This window comes from Ctenocephalides felis, unplaced genomic scaffold (genome assembly GCF_003426905.1).
Source record: "Ctenocephalides felis isolate EL2017-DRISC unplaced genomic scaffold, ASM342690v1 CF-g0.4_SCAFFOLD_01604, whole genome shotgun sequence".
NCBI lineage: Eukaryota > Metazoa > Arthropoda > Insecta > Siphonaptera > Pulicidae > Ctenocephalides > Ctenocephalides felis.
This window is the reverse complement of record NW_020537758.1, coordinates 34318704-34345702: the sequence shown is the minus strand read 5'-3', so window position 1 is coordinate 34345702 and position 26999 is coordinate 34318704. Positions and strand designations below refer to the sequence as shown.

Genomic DNA, 26999 nt, shown 5'->3' with positions numbered 1-26999 from the left:
TAGTCGCTCCACCCAAGCAAATTATTATTTTTTTATTGAATGAATTTTATTCGTAATTTTTAGTTCATTCTGTACTTACATGCTTAATTTTGAAATATACGTTGAAAACTCAAGTTGAACAACAACATCCTATAGTATTGATTTTGTTTAAGTAGAATATATTAAATATATAATTTGATCAATTAATTATTAAGAGAAATTAGAAATAACTAGAAATTTTCCATTATGCATAATTAGAATGATTAAAATCTTATATTTCATTTAAAAAGTATTCTCCCAATAAAATATGGACAAAAGATGTTTAATACAATGAATTCATTAAAATTAATTTCATCCTGTGTGCTTACATTGTTATACTTTGTTTACTTACTGAGATTTTTTGAGTAATCTTTTATTTTTGAGACAATAATTCTTTCAAAGTTGGAAAAGCGAATCGCCAACTCTGAATTTTTTTTGAAGAACTGAATGTGCATTACATATTTTGTAATCATTTTAAATATATTGTTGCAATGCTGTAATTTTATTTTATTTACTACCTTTTTTTTTTTTAAACAGATATTGATACACATTTTAGTGCGACATTTTTATAAAATGAACTATGCAAACTATAATTATGATACAAATGTAACTCAACTTATAAGTAATTTATTTTTATATATTATTTTAGACGAGGAATAACTTTTTTTAATCATTTTTCACACAGTGGATGTAATTTAATAAACTTTTATAAAAGTCTGAAAGTGCCAATCTGTAAAATAGATTTTTGGTAAACTGTATGTTTATAACTCACTTTTTAATAAATTTGAAGTTTTGAGTTCATATTGGTTATGAATATATTTAATCTTTTTTTATTATTTTAATTTTGATGCAGTCATTAGTATTCTTGGTATTAATATGTTTTCTAATACTACATTTAAGAATGGTAATTTTAGTTTTTACACTCTTCATTGTGCAACTTAGCTGTTTTATTATTCTTCAATATTTCATGTTGTCTATTTGTTTAGTATTTGACATGGATGATTTAAATTAGTACTCAAACTACTAAAAAACTTTAAATACATTTTAACTTCAAATTATAAAAAAACTTTTTATACTGTATTATTTTTTCTGCAGAACAGGACGTTAGAAATTTTTACAATTTTTTCTAATGAAAAAAATAGATGAATCTTATTTAATTTAGAAATTTCTTTTATGAGAAAGTTTTATATAGAAAATACAATTTAATAATTTTAAATGTACCCAGCATTTACAAAACCGATACAAATGATAATTTTGTTTCATATTATTTGCGAGTTGCATTAGGAGCTTCTAGTATTTTTAAATCTTTAATTTATTAATAAATCCAAATGATGACTTTTTCTATTAGTCTTATTTTTAGAAATTTGTTCTGGAGAATGATTGTTTTTATTAATACAACGCAATATGTCGGTTATGTTGTTATGAAGAATAATCATATTTGTTTGTGGAACTGAATTTGTTTGAATATATCAAAAAAGAAAAAATCCTACAAAATTTTTTTTTATATTCAAAATGTGTATATTCTCATATTTGCTAAAGTTTTTAAATAAGATTTGATAATTTTTGTGATCATGACTAACTTCTATTTACATTTTCATAGCATATAAAAAAATAAGGGTACAAAACCAATAAAGGTACAAAACCAATAAAGGTACAAACCGAACAGTAATTTTCATAATTTATACTATTTATTTCTACGAACAGCATTATATTTTTTAAGTTTTTGTCCATTCTGTTCTCTACAAAACATAAAGTTAGTAAGCTGAGATGTATAAGATTAATTTTAATAGATTTTAGTAAGGTTTATTTATAACATTTTATTTAATTTAACCAACAGTTAAAGCCTTTTTCTGGAATCTGAACTGATGATTTGGTTTTTGAGAAAGTTTGTTCTGATTATGAAATATAAATATTCTATATATAGAATTATTTTAATACATTGAATAATTAGCTTTTCTATTATAAGATGAGAAAATATAAGGATTCTTTCCTGTTTTATCGATCAAGATTATCTTTACCTCTCCCTCCCCCACGTGATATTTTGTGATTTTCTGTCAAACGCCCCCTTCCCTAAAAACCTCACGTGATTAATGGACGCCCTCTTTTCAATCGCAGTGAAACGTTTAACGGTTTGATCTAGGTTTATCAAATTGCAAATGATATTTTCATGTTGTTACTTAAACATGTGTTGAAAGTTAATAAACCGATTTGAATGATTCATTTCTGATTGTGTTGACAAAACAATTGCTTTTGAGAAAGAAAGAAAGAAAAAACATTTTTTTATTTCCCAATTTTTTTAATATCGAAAATAATTTGGATTTTAATTTTAAAAATAAAAAAATTTACCTTTGCCAATCACTTGATATAATTCTCATAATTATTAGACAATGCTTAGACAATGTTTACATACTTTTCTGTAAGCATTTATAAACGACGTCGTCCAATTCATGAGCTCTTATATTTTGTCTATGAAATAAGAATAATGAAAGTTAGTGTTGATAATAATCTATTTGAAAACATTTAATATTTCTCGATTTTATTTTATTTCATTACGGTACGGGAAGTTCTAGCAATTTCCGTTAGGGCACGATTCCATACACCTCTAGTTTACAGAAATCGCCGGTCGACAAATAGACAAGTAGAGAGATAGAAACTAAACGGATAGACAAAAAGCTGTATATACAGGTAGAAGTCCATACCTCTACCGGTTTACGGCGGGTAGCCATATATGAAGGTAGACAAGACTACAGTAGGCAGGTAGGCCAGTAAATATACAGGTGCGAAATTACACAGGAAGACAGGTAGAAAAATAAAGAGGTAGAAGGATCGATAAGTGGACAGGTCGGAAGATGGTCAGGTAGAAAGATAAGCAGGTCTAAAGATAGATAGGCAGACAAGTAGGAAGGTTGGTAAGTAGACTAGTATACAGGTAAACTGGTGGACAGGTAGAAAGATGAATAGGTTAAGCAAATCAAAGTTTGCCTCAAGGCAAAATATCCCTTACAACTAGTTATATACACACAAAATATATTTTTGTGTGCGTGTGTGTCTGTTGTGTACGTATATGTGTGTGTGTTTGTGTTTGTTATATATATATATATATATATATATAATATCTGTTTTTTTTTCAGAAATTCACAGAACGACCAGATTTTTGGCATCATTGATGACATTGTTGATCTTGATCAAATAATACACTCAAGATCCAATTTGAGGGTCAAGACACCTGGCGCATTGAAACTTAGCACGATCATTGAAAAATGTCACAACAATGAATCAGCCTATAATGTAAGTTACATTCTTTAACTTCTCGACGAGATCAGTTTTTGGTAGTTTTTATAAAACTTTTTTTGACGATAGAGATCATGATTTTAAAGAACATACTGACATATTACGGACCTACGACAAGTAAAACAATTCAAATCAAACTAATAATAATTAAATTCATTATTTATACACATCGGGGAAAGATGTATTAATAAAAGTATTAAAATATATAATTTATCTGATAGCACTAATATGTTGTGATAGTAATTATAGCCAAGGATATTTTTAATATACATTTTATGGCGACAGATAGTACTTTTATATGTGGAAGTCATCAGATGAAAACCTTTATTTTATTCAATTGCCTTAATCAATTTTATATGAATTTTAAGACATTTCTATTCATTTCAGGTTTTTAGTTTGGATTCTGTACTAAGTGGTGGCAGCATTGATGATTTGTTAGGATACGTTGATCGTTTTGAGATTTCCCTGCAACTCAAAAATATGCTCAATGATTTCAAATTGGATTCGGGTGTAAGCATCATCTCGCAAAATGGATTAGATCAATTAGAAAAGTTGGAGAAAAGCCAATTGAATGACTTCAAATTTTACCAATACAATCATACGGTAAGTAGTTGATTAGTAAGCAAATTATAGGCTATTCTATTATTTACATAAATGTAAAATTCTGAATGCTGTGATGAGTAGTATTTTTAATAAGTATCTGAAAGTGATTTAGTTCTTCAATCCCAGGAGATTAAAAGAAACAAATGGTATTAGATATGCAGATAATCGGCATATCTAGCAAACGTTCTCATCATATCTAAATATTTCTAGAATAACCTACAGCTTTATAGTAGGTTATTCTAGAAATGTTTAGATATGATGAGAAATTTCACTCATATTCTTTTATGCTTTTAAATCTTTCAGTATGTCTAATTCATTATTTGGGTATTTTTAGGTATATAGATATTTACATTTGGCTAAGTACGGTATTAATTTTTTAAGAGATATGATTAAATATAAATTTATATACTGTATAAAAATAAATAGTAACAACAACAACATGGCTTGATTATCAACAAGATTTTGACTTCGGCAGCTTCGTGATCTTTCATATACATGATTATGCTCGTGTTTAGTACAGTTTTTGAGTTTCTATAAAATTATATTCTTTCAATCTATCTATTCATTTGTAATAAATGATGATGCTTAATTATATATTAAAATTTAATATTATTTATTTTCTAGTTATCAACTAATGTTACCAGCGTGAATCTGAACGAGCTCGCCGATAAATTAATTGAAGCAGCCGCTGTAATTGAAAGGATTGATCCTCAAATTGCCCGTGATTTGAGGTTTCAGTCTTCAAAGTTAAAAGCAATTCAAAAGGATTCTGTTGATCCTTTAGTTGAGAAAACTTTCAATTTACAGGTACTTATAACAATATGTAAACAAGATTAAATTATTGTTTATAATATATAATTAGTTCCTAAGAAACGGTAAGTAAAAAAACTTCATTTTTATTTAATCCTCATGATTATTTATTGCAGACTGTGGCTACCGATTTAGAAATATCTTTGAAGTTCAACACGGATTCATTCTCGGATGCAATTCGCCAGATGAAGGAGCAGATTATAGTAGCGCAAAAATATTTACAAGAGGAAGGACCATCGTTTGTTAAAATTGTGAGTACATTTTCAAATCATTGTAATACACACCAGTGTAAGTAAATAAGCGAATAAGTGAGTAAGTAAGCGATGAATTCATTATGTTATTGAGTTAGTAGATGAGTTACTTACTAAGTTAGAAAATTCGTAAGTTAATATATTTGTAAGTGAGTAAATTATTAAGTAAATTGGTGAGTGAGTGAGAAAATGAATTTGCGAGTAAGCGAGTATGTGTGTAATTGAGCAAGTGAATGAGTAAGTAATCGTGTAAGTGAGTATGTGAGTACATGATTAAATGTGCAAATGAGTAAGGAGTATTTGCAAAAATGAGTAAGAGACTAAGTGAGTGTGAGTGAGTACGTGAGTTAATGTGTAAATGCGTAAGTGAGCAGTAAATCAGTACTAGATTTAATGAGTAAGTGAATAATAATTTAATGAGTAAGTAAGTTAAAAATTTTATGTTCTAATTAAGATCATATGTTTGTATGAGAGCAATTGTGAAAATACAGAATAGTAGACCAAAAGGTAATTGTATTATTAATTAAACGTATGTCTTTTTAGATGGTGGAGGAAGTGGTAACCAGCGTTGAAGAAGACATCAGAAACTATCTCAAATATGTAGTGAACGAGACCAAAAACAATGTTGGTCAATGTGGGCCTCTGTCTGTTGCATACAAATCAACCCTTGTTGCAGTTTGCAACAATGTACTGGATCCATTCGTAAGTTTAATTTTTTCTATTATTTTTATGTTTTAGCCCTGCTCATTGGTACTAATAAGTACAAGATGGTGCTAACTAATTGGATTTAAATTCAGTACTTTGCCAAGCTAAGACGTTGTGATGGCCACGGGAAGGTTATAATGTTACTAATTACTATGTTGATGAATTGATTATTTAGTTTTTACTTTACAAGTAGACAGGTAAATAGAGAGACATGTAGACATGTAGATAGGTAGACAAAGCTATAGAAAAACAGGTAAGCATATAGAGATATATGCAGAGAGATAGATAAAGGAAGGCAAATAGATTGGTATACAAGTTGATAGGTAGACTGGTATACAAGTAAACAGATAAACAGGTATATAGGTAAAAAGATAGTCAGATAGACAGGTATATGCATATTGATAGGTAGGCAGATAGCCAGATAAGCAGGCATGCATATGAACAGGTATATACATATTGATAGGTAGGCTGATAGAAAAATACACAGGTAAATAGTAGGACGGAAGGCAGTTATGAAGATGGACATGTAGGCAGATAGACAGATACAAAGATACAGGTAAGTAGATAGGCAGATACAAAGATAGATTGCTGGACTGGTATAAAAGTAGATAAACAGAAACTTTCTACTATATATATATATATATATATATATATATATATATAATCCAATTATTAATGATTAACTTGATTACTTACACAAATCGGATCTATTTAGATAAAATATACTATTTTCTATTTTCACAGAATGGATTCTGGGCTGGTCTAGGTTGGTGCATTTTGCTCTTTATACCATGCATTATTTTAAGCGTCAAACTATCTGGATTATATCAGAAGTCTGATCCTTATCCAGGTCCTCTAGTCGAGTCGTGAGTATAGTTCTTACTATTTTCTTATGCTTTGTTGTAACTAATGATTATATTAATTGTGGTATTTGTGTCCTTTATACTTGCTAACAGACTAATTGTTTTTAGGGAATATTTATATGATGCTTACGCTGATCGTGATAATATTTCTTTAACAAGGTGAGAGCACATATTGAAAACAGTAAGTTGTAACCCCATGAATTGAAATTTTTGTTATAAAATATGCTTATTTTTATCAGGTGACTTTATGTTTATAGTTTTAAAAGAAAAATCGTTCAAATATTTTGTTGTAATTAAAAATAATATCAACATTCAATTATTTTCCACGACTGTAATTTGTCGTATCAGCTTGCTCAGTACAGATCATGTCGTTTTTGCTCTGGGGGTTACAATTTATCATTAGTATAATATAAACATATTTAACATTTACATATTTTGTGTTACCTTTATATCATCATTTTTTCTATATTGTATTTGATTATTTTTAATTTTGGTTTAATTTTTGTGCCAGCCCACCAGAAAGCAAACGTCGCAGCAAGGATAATAAAAAACATGATAGACATGGACAAAGGGAATCGAGTTCTCAGGGACCATCTGCTTCTCATGACCATCGCTATACAGATATGGCCAGAAAGTAAGTGATTTATTTTAATTGTCTTTTTTTTTCAAGCTGATTCACTTCTGTTATGGTGTATAAACATCTATTTATTAATTATTTGCACCACGCGTGTTGATTACTATTTTTACTACTTATTCAATAACAGTTCTTTTGGATTAAATTAATTCAGCTTTTCATAGTAATAGAAAAAGGAAGATATAATCTAATAATTAATTATCCTTTTTATTTAAAATTCACATTGCGCATAGTGCTACAACTTTTCTCTCTGAAGGGAAGTACTTTATGTAAATATTAAATCTTTATGAAAACATAGGCATCAGGAAGCTGAAGACTCCATATATACGACAGATAATATTAGTCCAAAACCTGTTGAAAATGTGGACCCTGTTTCAACAAGGTGGACCCAATATGAGGGTGTCCAACATATGTAAATCAGTTACATTTTGTATTTAGAGGGGGTATGTTTTGATAATAAATTAAAATTTTTCTGATGTGCTGATGTAAGTTGTCTGCAAAAGGGTCATTTTGGTAATACTATTATGATATGAATATTTTGCTAAAATATTGAATGCAAACTTCTGGTAAGAAAACTCTTGCATTGGAAAGTTCAAGCAATTAAATGTAATTTAATTTAAATGAATTTTAAACAATTATATTACGTGACGTTATAAAAAATAGGGAATCAAGCGCATCGGAGAGTGCTAATTAGGTTTTTCATTTTTAGGTTTGCATGAATTCTTAACAGAAAATTTGAAATAATATTTTAAGCAAATTATTTACGAATTTTTCCCCACATGCGGAGTGGTTTCATAGAATCAGAGTATAAGTCAGCATGCTTTAATCGTACTATACGGTGCGCAACTGTTAATATTGAATGTCTAATATCATCATATAAGAATAATTGATAAGGTCTGAGTTTATTTGCAAGATCAATTTTGTTTCTATTTTGACTGCCTTCATGCGATACTATTCTCATAAGTTCATGCTTTTGTTTCTATTTTTATTATCTAGATTTGATCTTTCATCAAAAAGCCGATGTTCGTTGTTTTGTGGGAGAAGTATAAGTAATCAATAATAATTTAGCTTTATAATGAAGTGGTTTATATAAAGTTTTCAGCTGGTTAACTATGGTTAACAATTGTGATGGAATAATTACATTTATTATGGATAGTTATCAGGTTTGGTAGAGAATTATTGCCGCTTTTGCTTAATGTGTTGTTGCAACATCGATCTTCATCAATGATCGTTAAAATTTAATAATGATCTTCGATTTTTTTCATATATGATTATGTTATAGGCAATGGGATGATTACTCGGAAGATGCTCCGCCACGTTACCATAGTCCGCCACTGCCTCCTTCTGAGTACGAGAGACCACCGCCTTACTATTATCCAGGACCTGGGTAAGTATATTTGCGCAGATAAGTTAAATGTACAGTGAAGCATTATGCTTCTCATATGCATTTATCTTTTTTTGATCATGCTATAATAGCCTTGTATATAAAGTCTTATCTTACAAATTATTTGCTTAAGCCTGAAATATTGTAAGGTTTTTTTGTTTGATATTTTTGTTTAGGATATAAGATTTTATATAGTGTATTATTTTGATTTTGTAAAAAAAAATAATAGATCTGATATTGTTTTCCAAGTTAAAGAACTTAGTTTTGATGTTGAGAAATATGAGTAAGTTCTTCAAGGGCAATACATCAAATAAAAGGCAAAGATTTAGAAGTTAATCTTTAATTTTTTTCCAAACGTTTTGACATAGGATTTTATGTCATCATCAGTGGATCTACAGAATGAACATTGAATAACTAATATAAACTAGGAAAAAATGACAGAAATTGGAAAAAGAACTATAGATACAAGTATTATAATTATAACAATAACAATTATAACTAAACAGATAGACAAACATAAGAAATGAAAAGTAAAAAGAAATATATACAAACATACAAAAGAGTATATATATATATATATATATATATATATATATATATACATAAAAATACACATAAACAGACATATATATGACATATATGTACAGACACGTACATATATACATATATATACACATAATATGTATATATATACACATATACATACATAAATACATATATGCATATATACATATATATATATATATATATATATACATATATACATATATACATACATATATACATATATACATACATATATATATATATGAGTGAGTTCTTGAGGGCGATACATCAAACAAAGAAAAGCCAAAGATTTATAAAATAATCTTTATTTCCAAACGTTTTGACATTCAATTTAATGTCATCATCAGTGGATATTACGTTGGTTGGTTACATATAGAGAAGTGTACACAGCACTAGAGATTGGCACTAACATTTATACAACTAACTTGTCAGCACTATGCATTTTTTATATAATTTTTTTGTATGATGTGAACAGAAAAATGATAGTTTTATTGAACAAAAATGTAAGTAGAATTATGTAATTTCTGCCACGACTTCTGTACTTTGCTAGTACCGAGGCATGTATACATGCATGTAGGCATGATACATGCCTCGGTAGGTACATAGCTACTTACATTTTTGTTCAATAAAACTATCAGTTTACATCATACAAAAAAATTATATAAAAAATGCATAGTGCTGACAAGTTAGTTGTATAAATGTTAGTGCCAATCTCTAGTGCTGTGTACACTTCTCTATATGTAACCAACCAACGTAATATCCACTGATGATGACATTAAATTGAATGTCGAAACGTTTGGAAATAAAGATTATTTTATAAATCTTTGGCTTTTCTTTGTTTGATGTATCGCCCTCAAGAACTCACTCATATATTTCAACATCAAAATTAACTACTAAATCATATATATATATATATATATATATATATATATATATATATATATATATAATGTTCCGTTTGTGATAAATTATACTAGCGTTGTAAAAGTTAAAAGAATGTTTACAATTTTTTATATGTTCTGTTATCATGGTTTGATTTTGTCGAGGATTTTTTGAGTTATTATCATGTTGTTTTAGTCGTTTTATTAAATTCTGTCCAGTTTAATAAAACGACTAAAACAACATGATATGAGATTGTACACATAAACTACTTTTTCCGTGCAAAATATATTATATTTCACAAATATTTTGCTATGCTCTGTTCAACAAAAACAAAAAACAAGTTAGTGTATATATGATAGTGCAAAATTATGTGCCATACGCTAGTTACTGATTTAAGACCTTATTTATGTAAGTTACCTTTGTTGTTTATATATGTGTATATGTATATGTATATATATATATATATATATATATGTATATATATGTATATATGTATATATGTATTTATATATACATGTATATATGTATTTATATATATGTATATATGCATATATGTATTTATGTATGTATATGTGTATATATATATGTGTATATATATACGTATTATGTGTATATATATGTGTATATATATATATGTATTATGTGTATATATGTATATATGTACGTGTCTGTACATGTATGTCGTATATATATGTCTGTTTGTCTATCTGTTTAGTTATAATTGTTATTGTTATAATTATAATACCTTTATCTATTGTTCTTTTTCCAATTTCTGTCATTTTTTTCTAGTTTATATTAATTTTTCAATGTTCATTCTGTAGATCCACTGATGATGACATAAAATCTTTGCCTTTTATTTGATGTATTGCCCTTGAAGAACTTACTCATATATATATATATATATATATATATATATATATATATATATATATATATATATATATATCGAGGATTTTTTGTTTGACTTTGAAACATATTGAATTAAATAAAACAGCCAATGCATCAAATGTAGAAATGTTTATTTTAAATTTTTATACGTTTAGAGACTATATGTGTCTTATCATTCAGCTAAAAGAAATGTACAATATAAGGAAAAGTTTTAGAATTAAAAATATAACAATTAGACAAATTACTACATGTGTTAGAACATGTGTTTTTTCCTGATCTGCTGGTATGTATAATCTAATTTGTCTGTTATATTTTTAATTCTAAAACTTTTCCTTATATTGTTAATTTCATTTAGCTGAATGATGAGACACATCTAGTCTCAAAATGTATAAAAATTTAAAATACACATTTCTACATTCAATGCATTGGCTGTTTTATTCAATATATATATATATATATATATATATATATATATATATATATATATATATATATATATATTAGTGATATGCCAACTCGAATCAAGTGTATTAAATCATTCGAATGAAGCACTTAAAACAACCTGATTGGAATCACATTTTACTTAATACTATATGTAATAATGATTTATCATATAAAGCAAACAACATAACATACAGCTCTCCGTTTAGATTAGTAAAATAAACATTCTATCAAACGACCCAAGATTCTGACTATTGTTTTTTTTCAACCTACTTCAAATGTAAATCATTTTTAATACATCGTTGAGGCCTTTTGACTTTTTACCATATATAAGCTCGATTCGAGTTGATTCTTATCAGGTTTTTTTTTAATTCAAAACATTATTATACATATCTAGTATGCTCACATTGATTATATTATTCTAGTAGCGACAGATCTCCATCCGTGAATTGAGCAACACTAAAGAATCATTTCCATTGAACTGCCATAAGTATATGATACAAGCGTGAACTGTTATGAATAAGCGTTTTTTTTATTATTGACTTCATTAGTATTGTATTAATAATTCAAACGGAATTGACACTTCAAGAATGAGGATCAAGAAGATCTTTGGAGAGACTGATTATAATCCTGCTCATAACTTTTTATAGAAAATAATTCAGATGTATTCCTAATGTTGTTGAGCTATTTGTAATTGAAATTTGCACATCCTTTTGTCATATTGAAAGATAATTATCATTTATTGTTTGAAATTATTAATGTTATATTTTACATTTGTTAGTCTTTATAATTGTAAAACAAATGTACACTCACGGTATAAATTGATTCGCAATATATGTAATATTTAAGGTATTATAGTTTATATAGTATACTCGCTCAAATGTTATCTACGTCTATATGTGATTTCACAATTTAGCATACACTTTTGTTCTCTATGAAGAAAATTTGATTGTTTTAAAAGTGATAATGTAAGTGTTCTGTTTTTGAAGTAAAACTTTAAAATATATAATGTAATATAAAATTTAGAATGATTGTGTCATGTTTATTTTATGATGCAATATTTTTTATATATCGCTAGTAGTGTACAGTAATGAATTTATAATCACAATTTTAAATCTATTTGATGTTTAGATTATAAGAAAAATTTATGGTATTGCGTTTTTAAAGCCTTTTGCAATGAGAGACTGTAACATATTGATGGCACTATTCTTAATCGATCAATACATTATTGTGTTAGGAGCTGCTTCTTTCCTGCAGCACATTATGTGGATAAATGTTCTAACATTTAATTTTACTATATTAAATTAAAACTATAACATTAATTAAAGAGACATATCCTGGGTTTAAATAGAGTTTTGCTAATGATCTATAACTTGGAAAGGAAATTTAAGCTCACAACAAAGTAATATAATGATTTTTTAAGTAGTAGCCTGTTGAAAATTATCATCGAAATAATTAATTTTAGAGATTATTATCTTGTATTAAGAATTAGAATAATTTTATATGTGACTTAAAATACAACTATTTTAACAATTGAACACAAATTGAATGTTTTGGTATATATACATTATATGTATATACATATATATATATATATATATATATATATATATATATATATATATATATATATATATAAGTTCTTGTGGGGCGATACATCAAAAAATAAAAAGCAAAATTTATAAATTAATCTTTAATTCCAAACGTTTCGACATTCAATTTAATGTCATCATCAGTGGATATTAATGTTGGTAGGTTACATCTAAGATGTGTACACAACACTAGAAATTAGCACTAACATTTATACATCTAACTTGTCCACACTATGAATTTTTATCATTTTTTGTAAGATGTAAAATTTACACAAACTTAGTGTTCAATCAGTTTTACATCATAATTAATTTATTCTGTTGTTTTTCCTGGTTTGGTATGTATAATTTCCTCCTTTTTATATATTTATATTTATGATCAACTTTGTATTTATGTTATGTTTTTTAGATTACTGAATGATGACACACATCAAGTATCGAAACGTTTAATGGAATAAATAATTTTGTTATTTAATCTTTTTTTTAATTTGACGTTGGGCTGCAAAAATATTACAAATAAATATATATATATATATATATATATATATATATATATATATATCATACAAAAGAAAAGATAGTTTATAGTATCTTCATTATTCCCAAATGTTTTAAATATCGTAATAAAAACTGTAGTAAACCTAATTAATTTGTAACATATTAACAATCAGTACAAGTTAAATATATCTTGCCCATTTAATTAATCAACTATCAACGATTATAATGTTACAAAATTCTATGTTTCTGAAAGAATATCTCTATAATAATTTTTCTTGAATGTTCCATTGTCAAAATATCGGACGTTTTAACATTATATTCATTGAACAATTGTCAATTAATTAAATTATCAAGATTTAGTTAAAGTATGCAAATTATTATTTTGCCATGTAATGTGGGCATATTGATCTTCATACAGAATATTATAATAATTTTTTTTATCTTCAAGGTACTTGTGTGTAATACGAGCAGTATTTTTAAATCCATATTATAATGAATACAGTATATAAAATTATTGAATGTATTTAAATAGCAAAATTTATGAAATTTGTATAATAGTACATATTAAAAATTCTAAACTTTGAAACTCAAAAGGCAATAAATTGATCAGCAATTTTAATTATACTTTATTTACTACAAAAATTGACTAATTTATCAAAAAATAATGAACTCAAATGATTAAATAATCACTTGTCATTTATTATCTTACATTAAAAATTCACTACTGTGATTTGATCTCAAATAATAAAATGCATTTCGCAATTTGAACAATTTATGTTATAAACAAGAATTTCACTGTTCCATTTCCAAGATATAACTATAAGTACACCAAAAATTGTTGTTATTAATAGAAATGAAACTATTTATTTCATGTGTATTCATTAAATATACATATAATAAAATTGTATAAATTTTTTTTCCATCAATTGCAAATATAACTAGCAATATTAAAAATAGTTGATAATATATAAATTGGATTAGGGTGTTCTCATAGTGCCCAATTTAAGATTAAAATCACCTATTAAATAAATTATTAGTGAAAATAATGGAAACTAAACTGTCTATGATGTCGCTAGCTATAATAGTTCTGTCAGGAGAAAAAATATTTTCTAAGATGCTTTCAGTCTCACTTATCTGTACTTTGTTATTTCTTTGGTATATAGTTGAACACATTGAATTATTGGTTTTAGAACCAATTAAAATTTCATTATCACTTTGATCAATGCTTTTATTAGCACTAGTGTTATGATTTATAACCTCACGACCTAATTCGGAGCTGCTATCATCAGAACTAAGCATTAAATCAATTTTCTCATTTAAAATTTTATCTTTTGAGCATGCTAGCCATCGATGGGTCTCTGCTTTTCTTTTTCTTGGTGATCTCCTTTTTCTACAATTTTGTGTTATTGGAAATATCAAACTCAAGGCTTCAAAAGTTTCATCTGAAGTGTAATCTGATGGAGACACTACTCGTGCTGATACAATATCTTTGGGGAAACTTTTTTTGGAATTACTTGTGTTTTGGCTTTGAATGCCATCGTTTTCAGGCATAATTGATCCATCCGACAATGGTGTAGAAACAACATAAGTAAGATGCTTTATATTATTATTTGTAGCTATAGAATTGGAAATATTCTCATCTTCATTGTTAATAGAAGGTAAGTTAGGTATTTTGAATGTATCGGAATCTGTACTGCTCTTTTGACTATTATCACTGGTTGAATTACTGGATTGTGAATCTGATAATACTAATTTGAATGTTTATTTTTTTTCCATGCTTTATACTCCATTTCAGTTACCTAACCCAGATATAAATAAAAATTAATGAAATAATTATAGTTAATTACGTAGATAAGAAAATTGTTAACTATTTACATTTATATGCTTATTGTCCTATTGTTATATTTAGATAAAGTCTATATTGGGTTTATCAAAGAGAAATGAGACTCTGAGAAAGCCAGCGAAAATTCAATAATTGCCTGAAAAGTATTGATGCTGCACAAGAAAGTTTACTCTAACTCGTAAAATGTAAAATGAAAATGAAAAACTTCATCAGTTGTAGCAATGATTTTTCTACCATAGAAATATTTGGCCTGTTTTACGTTTTAAATTTTACCTTTACATTAGTAGTGATATGTTATGTTGAATTCGCATTCGAAATAATGGATAAAGATGTAAAATTTAGTCAGGGAGGTAAAAAATTATAGATCTTTTGAAACCAATACTAAATGTAAAAATGTCTATATAATGTATTATACATCTTTATGTATTACCTTTTCGTCGACTATTGGAAAATCTTTATAATCTATATCGTTTAGTTCTCTTCTTAATAAAATATTTCGTAATCTGGCAGATAAAATCATTTCATATTTGAAATCTTTGTGTCTATAAAAAAAATATCTTAGAAAAGTATTACATTATTCACTAAATATCAATTCTAACATATTTACTCAAATTTCTGAAGAAAATATGACTGATCTCCCGCCAGTTCAGGATCTATGCAGCTAATGCAAGACCAAAGTTTTAGTAAGTCATCACGTAACTTCGTATCAGTAACTATTATTTTTTTTCGAGTTCTTACGGGACACATTATTTTTTTTAACATATTCCAATTAATAGAATCGGTCACTTCCAATATAACACAATTGAAGTCTTTGAAAGAAGAATTACAATTTAATTCAAAATGACTAGATTTTATACACTCTATTACAATTCCTTTTTTCAATTTTTCTGAAATATAAAAAGTTGCAAAATATCTGTTCTAAAACTTAAATTTATAATAATCCCAAGTTTATGTAAGGTTAATAATATATTAATGATATAGAATGTTTGGATGAATTGAATGAAGAGTAAATAAAATATATGTGTTTATTATTTTGTTTTCAGTTTTAGCAAGCAAATATACTAATGGTAAGTATTGTAATGCTTCGCAGTTGATGCAATTAATTCAAGAGGGAGTGCAGGTATAGCTACATAAACTAATTTTTATTTTGTGTCATGTAAATCAATCAATCAGGCATTTTGTCTTATAGTAATAGCTTTAAGAAAATTTTCAATAACTAAAATAACTATGAAAATACTTATATAGATCAATACCAAAATCAGATACAGAGATAGTTTCAAGTCCCGCAAATGTGTGCAATATGTACATCCATTTTTCGCTTTGAGATTTGCTCATGCACAAAATTAACACTGAAGAGATTATTTTAGAACTGTTTGTTATGAAAGCATGTAATAAAGCTGCAATTGTGACTCGTTTCCCTAGCCCTTCGGCGTCATTTAAAATTATTCCTTGATCCTGAATAAAATATTAAATAGTTGAATAAGTTAATATTATAGCAGCAACCCAAAAGTAAGCAATTGTTGTAATTTACTGTACAAACACAGAACGTACTATTACAAATGCTTACTATAGGGCTTATATATATATTTACATTTTTCTTACACACATTTATAAAGTTCTTGTACAAAAATCTCAAACCTTGAATTTGATGATATTTCAATTGATTTGCTATAGTCGGTGATATGAAACAAGGAAATGGATTGTTTCTTTTTCCTAAGTGCAACATATTTAATAGAAATTTCTCTTTTAAAAGAATTTCACAAATATTTTATAATAAAAATGATAGAGATTACAAATAAATATGGGCAATAGCAAATTATTTTTGAAGAGATATATAACTTTTACATGATCAATGTTCTAAAAAGTCTTCATAACCTCAAAAATATTCTGTAACGGGCATTATGAAAAATATTTTAGTAGCAATTTTGGTATTTCAAGTATTATTTGCAGATCAGTACATGACGTATTAAAGATAAAATAATATTAAAAACAAAAACTTGATTAACATTCATTTTGACTTTAAAATGTAAACAAAGAAATAAAAATTGGTTAGATAGGTTATGTGGCCATCTTACGCTAAATTGCGCTAAATGATTAATATTTTAAGTTTGTTATGTTGTACATCGTGCATTTAGGTGGCATCTGGCAACACAGTTTTCCGATCGATAGTCGCACAGTTGATGGTGTTTGATGAAGGAGTGTTTGTTATAGACTTGTACAGGCTAGTGTTAAATATAATATACGCATGAGAAGTAGTGAAAAGTGTTAAATATTAGTGGCATGTACCGCAACAATTGAATTATTGATGAAATTAGAAATGATATTAGGGCTACGTGATCGTGAGGACATACTTAATATTTTAGGTAAGCAAAAGCTCGTCATTTAATCATTTTCAGCGCCATTTTGTATCGGCGTTTTATCTTATGCCTCACAAACATGTCCATTCTTTAGGATATTACTAATATTTGGAAATGGAGACGCAATTATCCGCGGCTTTAATAGCCAAATCCTTAAATTATCATGGACAACAACTACAGAAAATATGGGAGAGCGAACGTGGCGAAAATGATTTATATAAAATTGGCGTTCCCACACCTGATTATGCAGAATATCAAGTTAGGCAAAAATTCTTAAATTTTCAAGACCGGGGAAAGAGATTGAAACTGCAGCAGTTTATAGCCAAGAAAGCTAGTTTTTTATTCGATGTCGATTTGCTACAAGATTTGACTCCTACTGAAAAGCCTAAAATCGATGACAAGGACAGTGAAAGTAAGTTACCAAACATTTTTACATTTAAAATGTCGTCATTAATACTTGACTGTTATAATAGGGTTTTAAACTTCTTAATAGTTAACTGGGTGGTTATTGATTTTTCATAAAATATATGAAAAGGAGTATATATACATATGCACAATCTATTACGATATTATATTATTTAAAATTATTTACTACAAACTCTCGATCATTTTTTATGATATCGACACTTGTAAGCTAATTCACCTCCCCTGTTTTTGAAATATTACAAAAATACATTAATCATTACAAAAAAATATTCTCATTTATTGTGAATGTCCAAAAAAAATCTAATAATAATATCATTGTGATAAATTAATTTTAATGCATTATAGTTTATTATACAATTAAATGGTCAAAATAAATGTTTGTATTTGTTCATACTATTGTAAACAAAGCATCTATAACATTTTCACTATAATCTAGTAATCCGAACATTCCACTATACCTGGGTGCTCTGGTTTTTAATAGTGCCAGATTAGTGAGATTCTACTGTGTATGTATATGAAATTTATTATATATAATAATAAAAATACTGTAATTTTTTGTATTAACTTTTCTATGTAATTAGGGTTATGAACATTCTAAAATTATTTTTCAGTTCTCAATTAATGTGTATTTATAAACATCTTTACCGACAGCATATATGAATTAGGTCGATCTTTGTTGTAATCATGGCCTTCTTTCTCAATATATCTAATAAATTTTGTTTATTTAAACGTGATTTGAAATTAGATTTTCAGCATGTTTTTTTTTACAAAATTTAATTAATTTCATCAAATTTACAGTCATACTAGTAATTGTGCTAGTAATTAATGCGTAGTAATTGTTAAATATTGTATGAATGTACCTAGTTAATACCATATTATTTCCAAATCTGAATTGGTCTATAATATATCCGCAACATAGGTTAATAATTGATTTTGCATTTAATGTGGATATTAACACTGATTTTAGTGATATAAACTATTTTATAAATATTTTATGTCAGAAGTAAAATACTAATACAGTTCAATGTTTTTTCAGAGATATATGCGGTGCTCCCACCATTTGAACTATTTATGAACATGGATAAAACAAATAGGCAAAGGCACTTTTTTGAGGTGAATTTTGAAATTGGTTCATGAGTATTTTTACAAACATGATTGTAACAGCATATGCTGGGAAAGTTTACATATATTCAATATATAAATAGTGGGAAAATCTTACATTATTAATATTCCAACCATTTTATTTGACATGATTTTTTATTCTTTAGGTATTAAATGCGAGAATTTATATTTGTCTGCAGTTTTTTTTTATATATTGAATGAAACGCTATGTTTTGTGAAGAATGAAAACATACATATACATATATTGCATAATGTTTGTAAAAAAGTGCTACCTTTAGAGACAATTGATGTAATAAAATATATTGGTATAATATCAATGTTCGAATGATAAATAAAACCATATTGAACATTTAAGTATGTTGAAGGTTTTAGAAGGTATTCTATATTAATATTTCAGTGCAAATGTTAATTCAACCATTTAAATAAGTTTGAGTTATTTTATTTTGGTTTGAATTGATATTCTGCAGTTCCTACATATTTTTATTTTGCTTTATTTGAATTAATCTGTTGTATATTCCTTTCTAAAAGAGTTTTGTTAAGCAGGTTGTAAAGGCTGGTGATTTAGTTATGGGCACCATTATTAACAAAAGTACTTCAGGGATGCTTCTCAAGATTTTATGTACAGTTGGCCAAGGTTCTAGTTGTCGATTTGTTGCTGATATTAATGTCAAGGTAAGTGTTTACTGATTTTCAAATCATTCAAAATGATTATTCATCAGTAAGATTCCACAAAAGATCAAAAATTCCAAGAAATACATTTGTACATAGTTAGCTCATCATGATTTCTGTTTTATTCTTAATTTGTGTTTGCTCTATTTATTTATTTACATACTTTCACATCAACTGAAAATTTACAATAAACACTTAAACAATATTTTATCTTATGACAGGCATTCTGTTCTATGTCAAATACAATACCAGCTTTCGATGTGAAGAAGAATACTACACGTGGCTATGCCGTAAACGATACTGTCATTTGTGAGGTTCTAGAAGTAATTCCAGACACCGATAAAATGTCCGTAGGCATGAAGGGGTCAATGCGCCATACTGAAGACCCAACTGCTCCTCCCCTTGGATTAATTCATGCCGATGACTATCCTAATATGTACAAGTATGTTCAGAGAATTATTTTTAGTACTCATCAATTTAAAATTTCTTATAGAACTAACTTGGGAATCAATTTACAACATTTGAACAACAAACTATTCAAAATGTTTTCTAGTTTCACAAAATACTTTGAGGTGTGTTGGTAATTATTTTGATACAAAATATTCCATATAGTTTGTTCTAGTATGAGTTTGTTTTATTTACATTGTATGACGTTAAATGAAATTGTTCAATATGTGCTACACCTACTGAACAACCAAATATTGTATATATTTTTTTTGTTCATATTTTCCATAAGCTCACAATTATTTCTCAAAAATGTTTCAAATGTTTGCGCATTTAAATGTAATGTTGCTAGTATTAAATGATTTTATTTAATATTGCAGAAAGCCCAATACTAAATATTTATGTTTAATGAAAAATCATACACTATATGTTATAAAACAGAAGGAATGAAAATATTCTGATAAAATGGATAACTAAACAAAATGAGAATTGAAAAATGCTCAAATCCATGGATAATGAAATATGCCAGTGGGGTTAGGGCCGTTTTTAGTTAACTTTTCAGGTATTAGATTTGCAAATCTGATGTGCAACATGTGCAAATTTCTATTTGATCTATTTGACTTTCAAATAAAATACAATCCAAATATACTGATAAGAGCTAACTCTGTGACTTGTTGAAAAAATGATACTATTTGATGCTCATTACATAAAATATTCATGGTCGTTTTATATCTCTAGCAAAAATGAAGGTGAGGAATTAACTAAGATGCATTGTCTTTTGAAACATGTTTTATAAAACTTGGTTTTTAAATATATTTTTATTACAATAATATTCGATCTTTTACATTTGAATCTTCAAATTGTAGATTTGTTTATCTCAGTAGAAGTCTCTGTCTAAGCAGCTTTATAGCAAAGTTTTATGAATATTCAACAATCTTTTCTCAAAAGAGAAATTAATACAGAATGTATCACCAAGAGTGTTTATGGTTCAACATACAATGGCAAAAATCAAAACTTATGACCTATATTGCATAATTAATAACAATTGAAGGGCTTGATGCAAATACTACAATGTGCCAAATTTATTTAGCATGAAATCCAAATCGTAGAACTTAAATTTTATTCTATTAACTGTTTTTATGTTAGGAAAGCTCTTGATGCAAAAGGGGAGACTTACCATGCAATGCTTTCAAAATGTCCTGGATTCAACAATCCAACTTGCATTCAATATCTATCTGATATTTTGGGCCTTGGATCAGAAAATCATTCAAATATGAAAGCCTTCAGAAAACGTTTTCCTCAGCAGGAATATGTTAATGAATTACGACAGGTATTATACTAAACATTTTGCAATGCATTATATTTAATAATTTTAATATAATTTTTGATTCATTACTTTCTTCTAATGTTAGTGATATGTAGTAAAATACAAATGTTAATATATCCATATTGTGTGTAGGCTCAGGCAAGTAAATGGGCTTTCCGTTCTGTTGCTGAAGGAATTGAACATTTCAAATCCAATCGGCATACTGAAGCTTTTGGTTGCCTAAATAAAGCTCTATCTATAGATCCAAGAAATGTAGAAGGATTAGTTGCAAGGGGTGCATTATATGCTAATACAGGTAATACCAGTTTCACAAAATATCACTTAATTTATTATTCACTTATTATCACTTTATTTATAATATAAATATATCTCTTTGAAATTAAAATATTTATTTTATATTATTATTTCAGGATCCTTTAAGAAAGCTATAGAAGACTTCGAAAACGCATTGAAATTAAATCCTGGTCATGCTAATGCAAGAAAATATATGGGAGAAACATTAGTCGCTTTAGGTCGAAGCTATGAGGACGATCATAAATATGATGAAGCCAGAAAAGCTTATCAAGATTGTTTAGCAATTATTCCATACCACGAAGAAGCTAAAAGTTCTATTGAATACTTGAAGAACAAAAGTGGAGGTTTGTTTTCATAGTTTATCAAGTATTACAATATACATATATAATTTTACTAAGTAACATTTTGGTTGCAGCGGTCAAACCATTAATCGATGCTGGAGAATTGCTTTTACCAAACCTGGTATCTAGACAATCCAATCTTGAAGATGATGGGAATGAAAGTCGTAAGGATGGGTCTGGTAAGAAAAAGAAGAAAAAGGGCTCAAAAATGAAGAAAAGACGGAACAACTCTAGCACTACTTCTAGTAGTAGCTCTTCTGACAGTTCACAAAGCAGTGATAGTAGCTCCGAAAGTAGTTCAGAAAACAGTTCTAGCTCAACAGGTGTGTGTATATACAAATATACAGGGTGACATTTCTTTTAAACAGTTTAAATATTAAGATAGGGGTTCCACAATGGTCTGTAAAGTTTCAAATTAGTTTCACATTGTAATCTTGTTGAGTAATAATAATACAAAATTAATTTCTTTTTGTGCTACAAAAAAATAAAAAGTAAAGGTTGTGATATTTTCCAGTATATCCTTAATAACAACAATTATAATTCTTTGAATAATACTAAAATTTTTGGAATAAATATAAGTAACAAATACATAAAGTATATATTCATTGTTTTATATTTCATTATTTTCTCCTCAATATATTATTTATTCAATCTTTTGTCCTTAAATTAAAATACTATTTGATGTTTGATATACTACATTTCTTTAAATAGGCTCTGATAATGAAGGTGGTAAAAGGCGAAAGAAAAAGCGTTCTTCTCGTGATCATTCTAAAGCAAGAGGTTCTCTTTCACCTTTGAGTAAACGTATGGCTTTGATGGATCCCCAACAACCACACAGTAATACTGCATCAAATACTTTGCAGTTCAATAAAGGTGCTCCACAAGGAGATGATTACGAAAATAAGGTAGATATTATTCAGTGGAGAGACATTGTTTTAATATTAAATTTTAAATACTTTCAAATTTTTTCCTATTAGTGAAATATGACTCATTCTTCTCTTAGGTTCGAAAATTCTTAGAGATGACCCGTGAAGATTCTGACTATGAAGAGAAAGTTCGCAAGTTTTTAGAAGAAACTGCGAGGTTTAAAAAACAAAAGACAATTCTGGCTGAATCAGAATCCTCAGTAGCGAAACCTAAGAGAAAAAAGAACAAGAAAGATAAATCTGGTGGTAAAGTTAAAAAGGAAAGCAAACGCAAACGCAAAGAACGTGAACGTAAAGAGCGAAAGGCAATGAAAAGAGGTCGCCCATTTGATCTTAGAGAATTTGAACAACAAATGGAAAGCAAAAAGTTCAGAGATGCTTTAAGGTAAATAATATATTTTTTCATATGAAATACTTAATGCAAATTACAGATCATTGTAGAAGTCTCAATAGTTGTGTATGAAGTTTGTGAATTAGTAGAATTGAACGGCATGTGAGATCGCTTGAAAAAATCACATCAAGATTGGTAAAATCATATATGCTAAAAATTTATAAGATGCTACATGATAAGATGTTTTTATCATTTATATTAATCACTGTTATGACGTTCCAGCTTTCTGAGTGCGGTTTGTCTGGAGTTATCTCATTTTTACTATGATTAGTATTTCATTCAGTTCCTATATATTTTGTTCCAGAAAAGAATTATCTTCTCACAAACATGGAGAGATATTAGATGAAATGAACAACGCTTCTAAAAAACATCGATCTAGAAATATCAGCACTGATGATGACAAAATGTTCAATCCAATTTCAAAGTTAGTTTCAGTGAAAATCCCTTGTGTAACAACAATTACTTTTATCATTGACTTTTGTTTTTATTTAAATGTTTTCTTAATGAACAAATGTCATTGGTAAACCGGATTTTCCCAAAATATATTTGTAGTTTTATTTCAATTCTTGATTTTCTTTTCAGAGATCTAGATGATTTGGATGAATTGGAGACAAAATTGAATGCTTATTATGCTAAAATGGAAAAAGACCCCATTTCTAAAAGGTTTGTATAAAAGGGATAAGGTGGTGATTTTATATGTTCAATATTTATGTGATGTTTTTTGCACTATCATATTTCTTTTCTTTTTTTAAGGTCTGGTTCGCAAATGAGTTTACATGAAGAATCACCTGATCACAATAATCTAGGCAGAAGAGAACATAAGAATGCTCCTCCGCATCTTGAAAATTATCCTCCAGAACCTGATTCAGTGGAAGGGAAATGGAAAATGCAATTTGGGAAAGATAATAGGTAATATTCAATATGGAAAATATTACTGTCATACAAATAAATATGCAGTTTAGAAGTCTATCATTATTATTCACTGTAGGCAGGCAGTGAATGATTATTTAGTATAATTTAATTACTACACTTTCACATGTATTTCAACAGTATTCTTAATTATACTATATTTTAGATTTGCTGCGAAACAAGAGACTTCTAAAAATAAGCTGGTGAAATCTTATCCTTTTGCGGCTTCTGAATCTGAAGATGAAATGAAAGCGACAAATAATATTGCATTACCGCCTACCCCGACTGAAAGCAAAATGGCGCGTAAATCATCATCTAAGGCAGCCCCTCCACCTCCGCCCCCTTCAAGAAAACCTGAGGAATTAAAACCGCCTTCACCAAAACAGCAGCCTAAAGGAAATGTAGTTTTGGATAAATTTGGGAATTTCAGATTGGTTGAAGAGCCACCACCAGCATTGCCAAAGGATGACCCATCACTCATGGATAGAAAATCTCGTAGCAGATCTAAGCCCAGAAATTATAGATCAGGCAGCAGTAGATCAAGATCCAGATCCAGCAGAGGTAATGCTTATTCATTTATTTCACAAACCGTCGTACAATGATTATTATTACAAGGATCATGTCCATGTGTTAAAAAAAAAAATTTATTAAGTTAAAAAATAATTAATATTATTTTTATTTAATAAGTTTTATTTAAGTGTTTTTACATTTTAAGATTTTTTTTTAAATATGTCAACATATTATCCTAGTACTCAATTATCAAATTTATATTGCTCCTTTGATTATATATGAACTTTATTAACATTCTATGGCTTTTTTAGGTCACATTCCAAATTTTTCAATAATACACCAAATATTTATGGCTTATTTTTTATAAGATTATGCATAAATTTTAATTTTGTAGTGGAATCAAGACACCACGATCAATATTTAGGGCCAGAAGTGCAAACATTAAAGGTCACTGTGATTTCAAAGTTACATAATTCATTAAGGGGGTCTTCCTATGTGACGGCCTGTTTTTTAGGGATATTTTAGGATTTTTTTTCTACGACCAGTAAATATTTAGAGCTTCAAGTTTTTTATCATTTATTAACACATATTTGAACAGTATAAATATAAAATTTCAGCTAAAAATATTCAGTCAAACTAGAGTTACAGCGCTCTGAACACCCCCGCCTCGAAAAAAAGAGCTCCCACTTCCTCCACGATTCCGGCTGATTGGCTTATCAGAAAAAAATAAAATAAACGGCGTTTTAATTTGTAGGCTTAAAAGCACGGAATGACCTATAATCAAGTGAATATAAAAAAAATTGGATTTTTGATAAGCATTTGAAATAAAAGTTGCAAATTAGGCGTATTTTTTTTTTGTTTTTTGCTATAAAAAAATCGAAGTTTTGATAAAAGTTCATTTCATGCGTTTAAATATATTTAGTGTGTCCTGTAAATTTCAAGTAATTCGGTCCAGCCGTTTTTGAGATACAATGGAGGAAAGTTTGAAAAACACAGTTTAAAGATAAAATGATCGTTGTACTATATACTATATGTATACTTTTTAAATAGCTGTAACTCAAACTATTTGAGATATTGATTTGAAATTTTAATATGTTATTTTTAAAGGTAAATCTACCGAAATATGAAAAAAGAAAAAAATCGATTTTTTCAACCCATCACATAGGAAGACCCCCTTAATACCGAAATATTGAAAGTAAAATTGCATATATAGGTTTAATGATTATTTCACTATTTTTTTTATGTAGAACAAAAATTTAGCCCCATATGTGTTAACAAACTTAGCTTGAGTGAACAATTAAAAACTGCGCAAGGGGCATCCTAGTTTAAAATTCTACTTATTATTAGGTAATCGTTTTTGTCCAAAACAAAAATACAATTCTTTATGCTGTTGCTATTTGAGTAAACATAAATTGCTAAAGATATTTTTGATAAAGACAATAATATATCAAAAGTTATGACATAAAATCTTTCTTTTATCAGGCAAGCGTTCTCGCAGTGGAGGCAGCTATCGCAAATACAGCCGCAGCCGCTCTCGTTCTCGCAGCTACGCCAGCGGCAGCCGGTCCCGCTCTCGTTCCCGTTCACGGTCCCGCTCGTACGGCTCGAGATCTCGTTCTCGTTCCCGCTCCTATCGAAGCAACAGCCGCGGTCGCAGGTACGACCGCCGGCTTAACAATCGCGGTCGCGGAGGATGGGATAATCGCGGTACCTACTATAAACCGCGGTTCAACAACAGTTTCCAGAATCAAAATCGCGGCGGATTCCGCGGCAGAGGTGGATATCGCGATTACGATAGAAATTACAGAGGTCGCGGCAGAGGAGGAGGATATAACAATAATTATAGGAACAGGGGTCGCGGCCAGGGTCATAGAGGTAGATTTTTCAACAGGGGAGGTTTTAGAGATTACAGGGATAGAAGATATGATAGAAGATCCAGAGATAGAAGTGAGGACAGAAGAAGTTACAGTGATGATGATGATCGAAAGGATAGCAGAGATCGCAAAATGGATGATA

At 28.1% G+C, this 26999-nt stretch overlaps 3 protein-coding genes across 4 annotated transcripts in view; 2 read left to right on the top strand and 1 right to left on the bottom strand.

The window, feature by feature from the left end:
• LOC113373650 overlaps positions 1-12145 on the top strand; it is a 33047-nt gene extending 20902 nt beyond the window's left edge. Inside the window, exons 19-28 of the mRNA XM_026613934.1 lie at positions 3150-3306; positions 3697-3912; positions 4537-4719; positions 4839-4973; positions 5517-5675; positions 6423-6544; positions 6650-6700; positions 7053-7175; positions 8458-8562; positions 11763-12145. Coding sequence (XP_026469719.1) covers positions 3150-3306; positions 3697-3912; positions 4537-4719; positions 4839-4973; positions 5517-5675; positions 6423-6544; positions 6650-6700; positions 7053-7175; positions 8458-8562; positions 11763-11790 — 1279 coding nt within the window. The 3' untranslated portion in view covers positions 11791-12145. The remainder of the gene's footprint in view (positions 1-3149; positions 3307-3696; positions 3913-4536; positions 4720-4838; positions 4974-5516; positions 5676-6422; positions 6545-6649; positions 6701-7052; positions 7176-8457; positions 8563-11762) is intronic.
• A 3027-nt stretch (positions 12146-15172) lies between these two features.
• On the bottom strand, positions 15173-17161 carry LOC113373649 (DNA repair protein rhp54-like). The gene is made up of 5 exons (XM_026613932.1): positions 16859-17161; positions 16521-16722; positions 15875-16154; positions 15698-15809; positions 15173-15223 (listed from the first exon to the last, which is right to left on the bottom strand). The coding sequence occupies exons 1-5, from the start codon at positions 16991-16993 to the stop codon at positions 15173-15175; spliced, it is 780 nt and encodes a 259-aa protein (XP_026469717.1). The 5' UTR covers positions 16994-17161.
• Positions 17162-17443: 282 nt separating this feature from the next.
• Positions 17444-26999, top strand: LOC113372616 (tetratricopeptide repeat protein 14; the record flags this gene model as incomplete). 2 transcript variants are annotated; one of them, XM_026612974.1, is given in 16 exon segments in its annotated part: positions 17444-17630; positions 17719-18036; positions 19087-19163; positions 19716-19844; positions 20063-20283; positions 21432-21615; positions 21745-21907; positions 22023-22250; positions 22322-22570; positions 22959-23152; positions 23251-23558; positions 23869-23988; positions 24147-24227; positions 24318-24473; positions 24640-25034; positions 26466-26999. In XM_026612974.1, coding segments are annotated over 15 exon segments (3337 nt in total), but the record flags the coding sequence as incomplete, so codon positions are not given.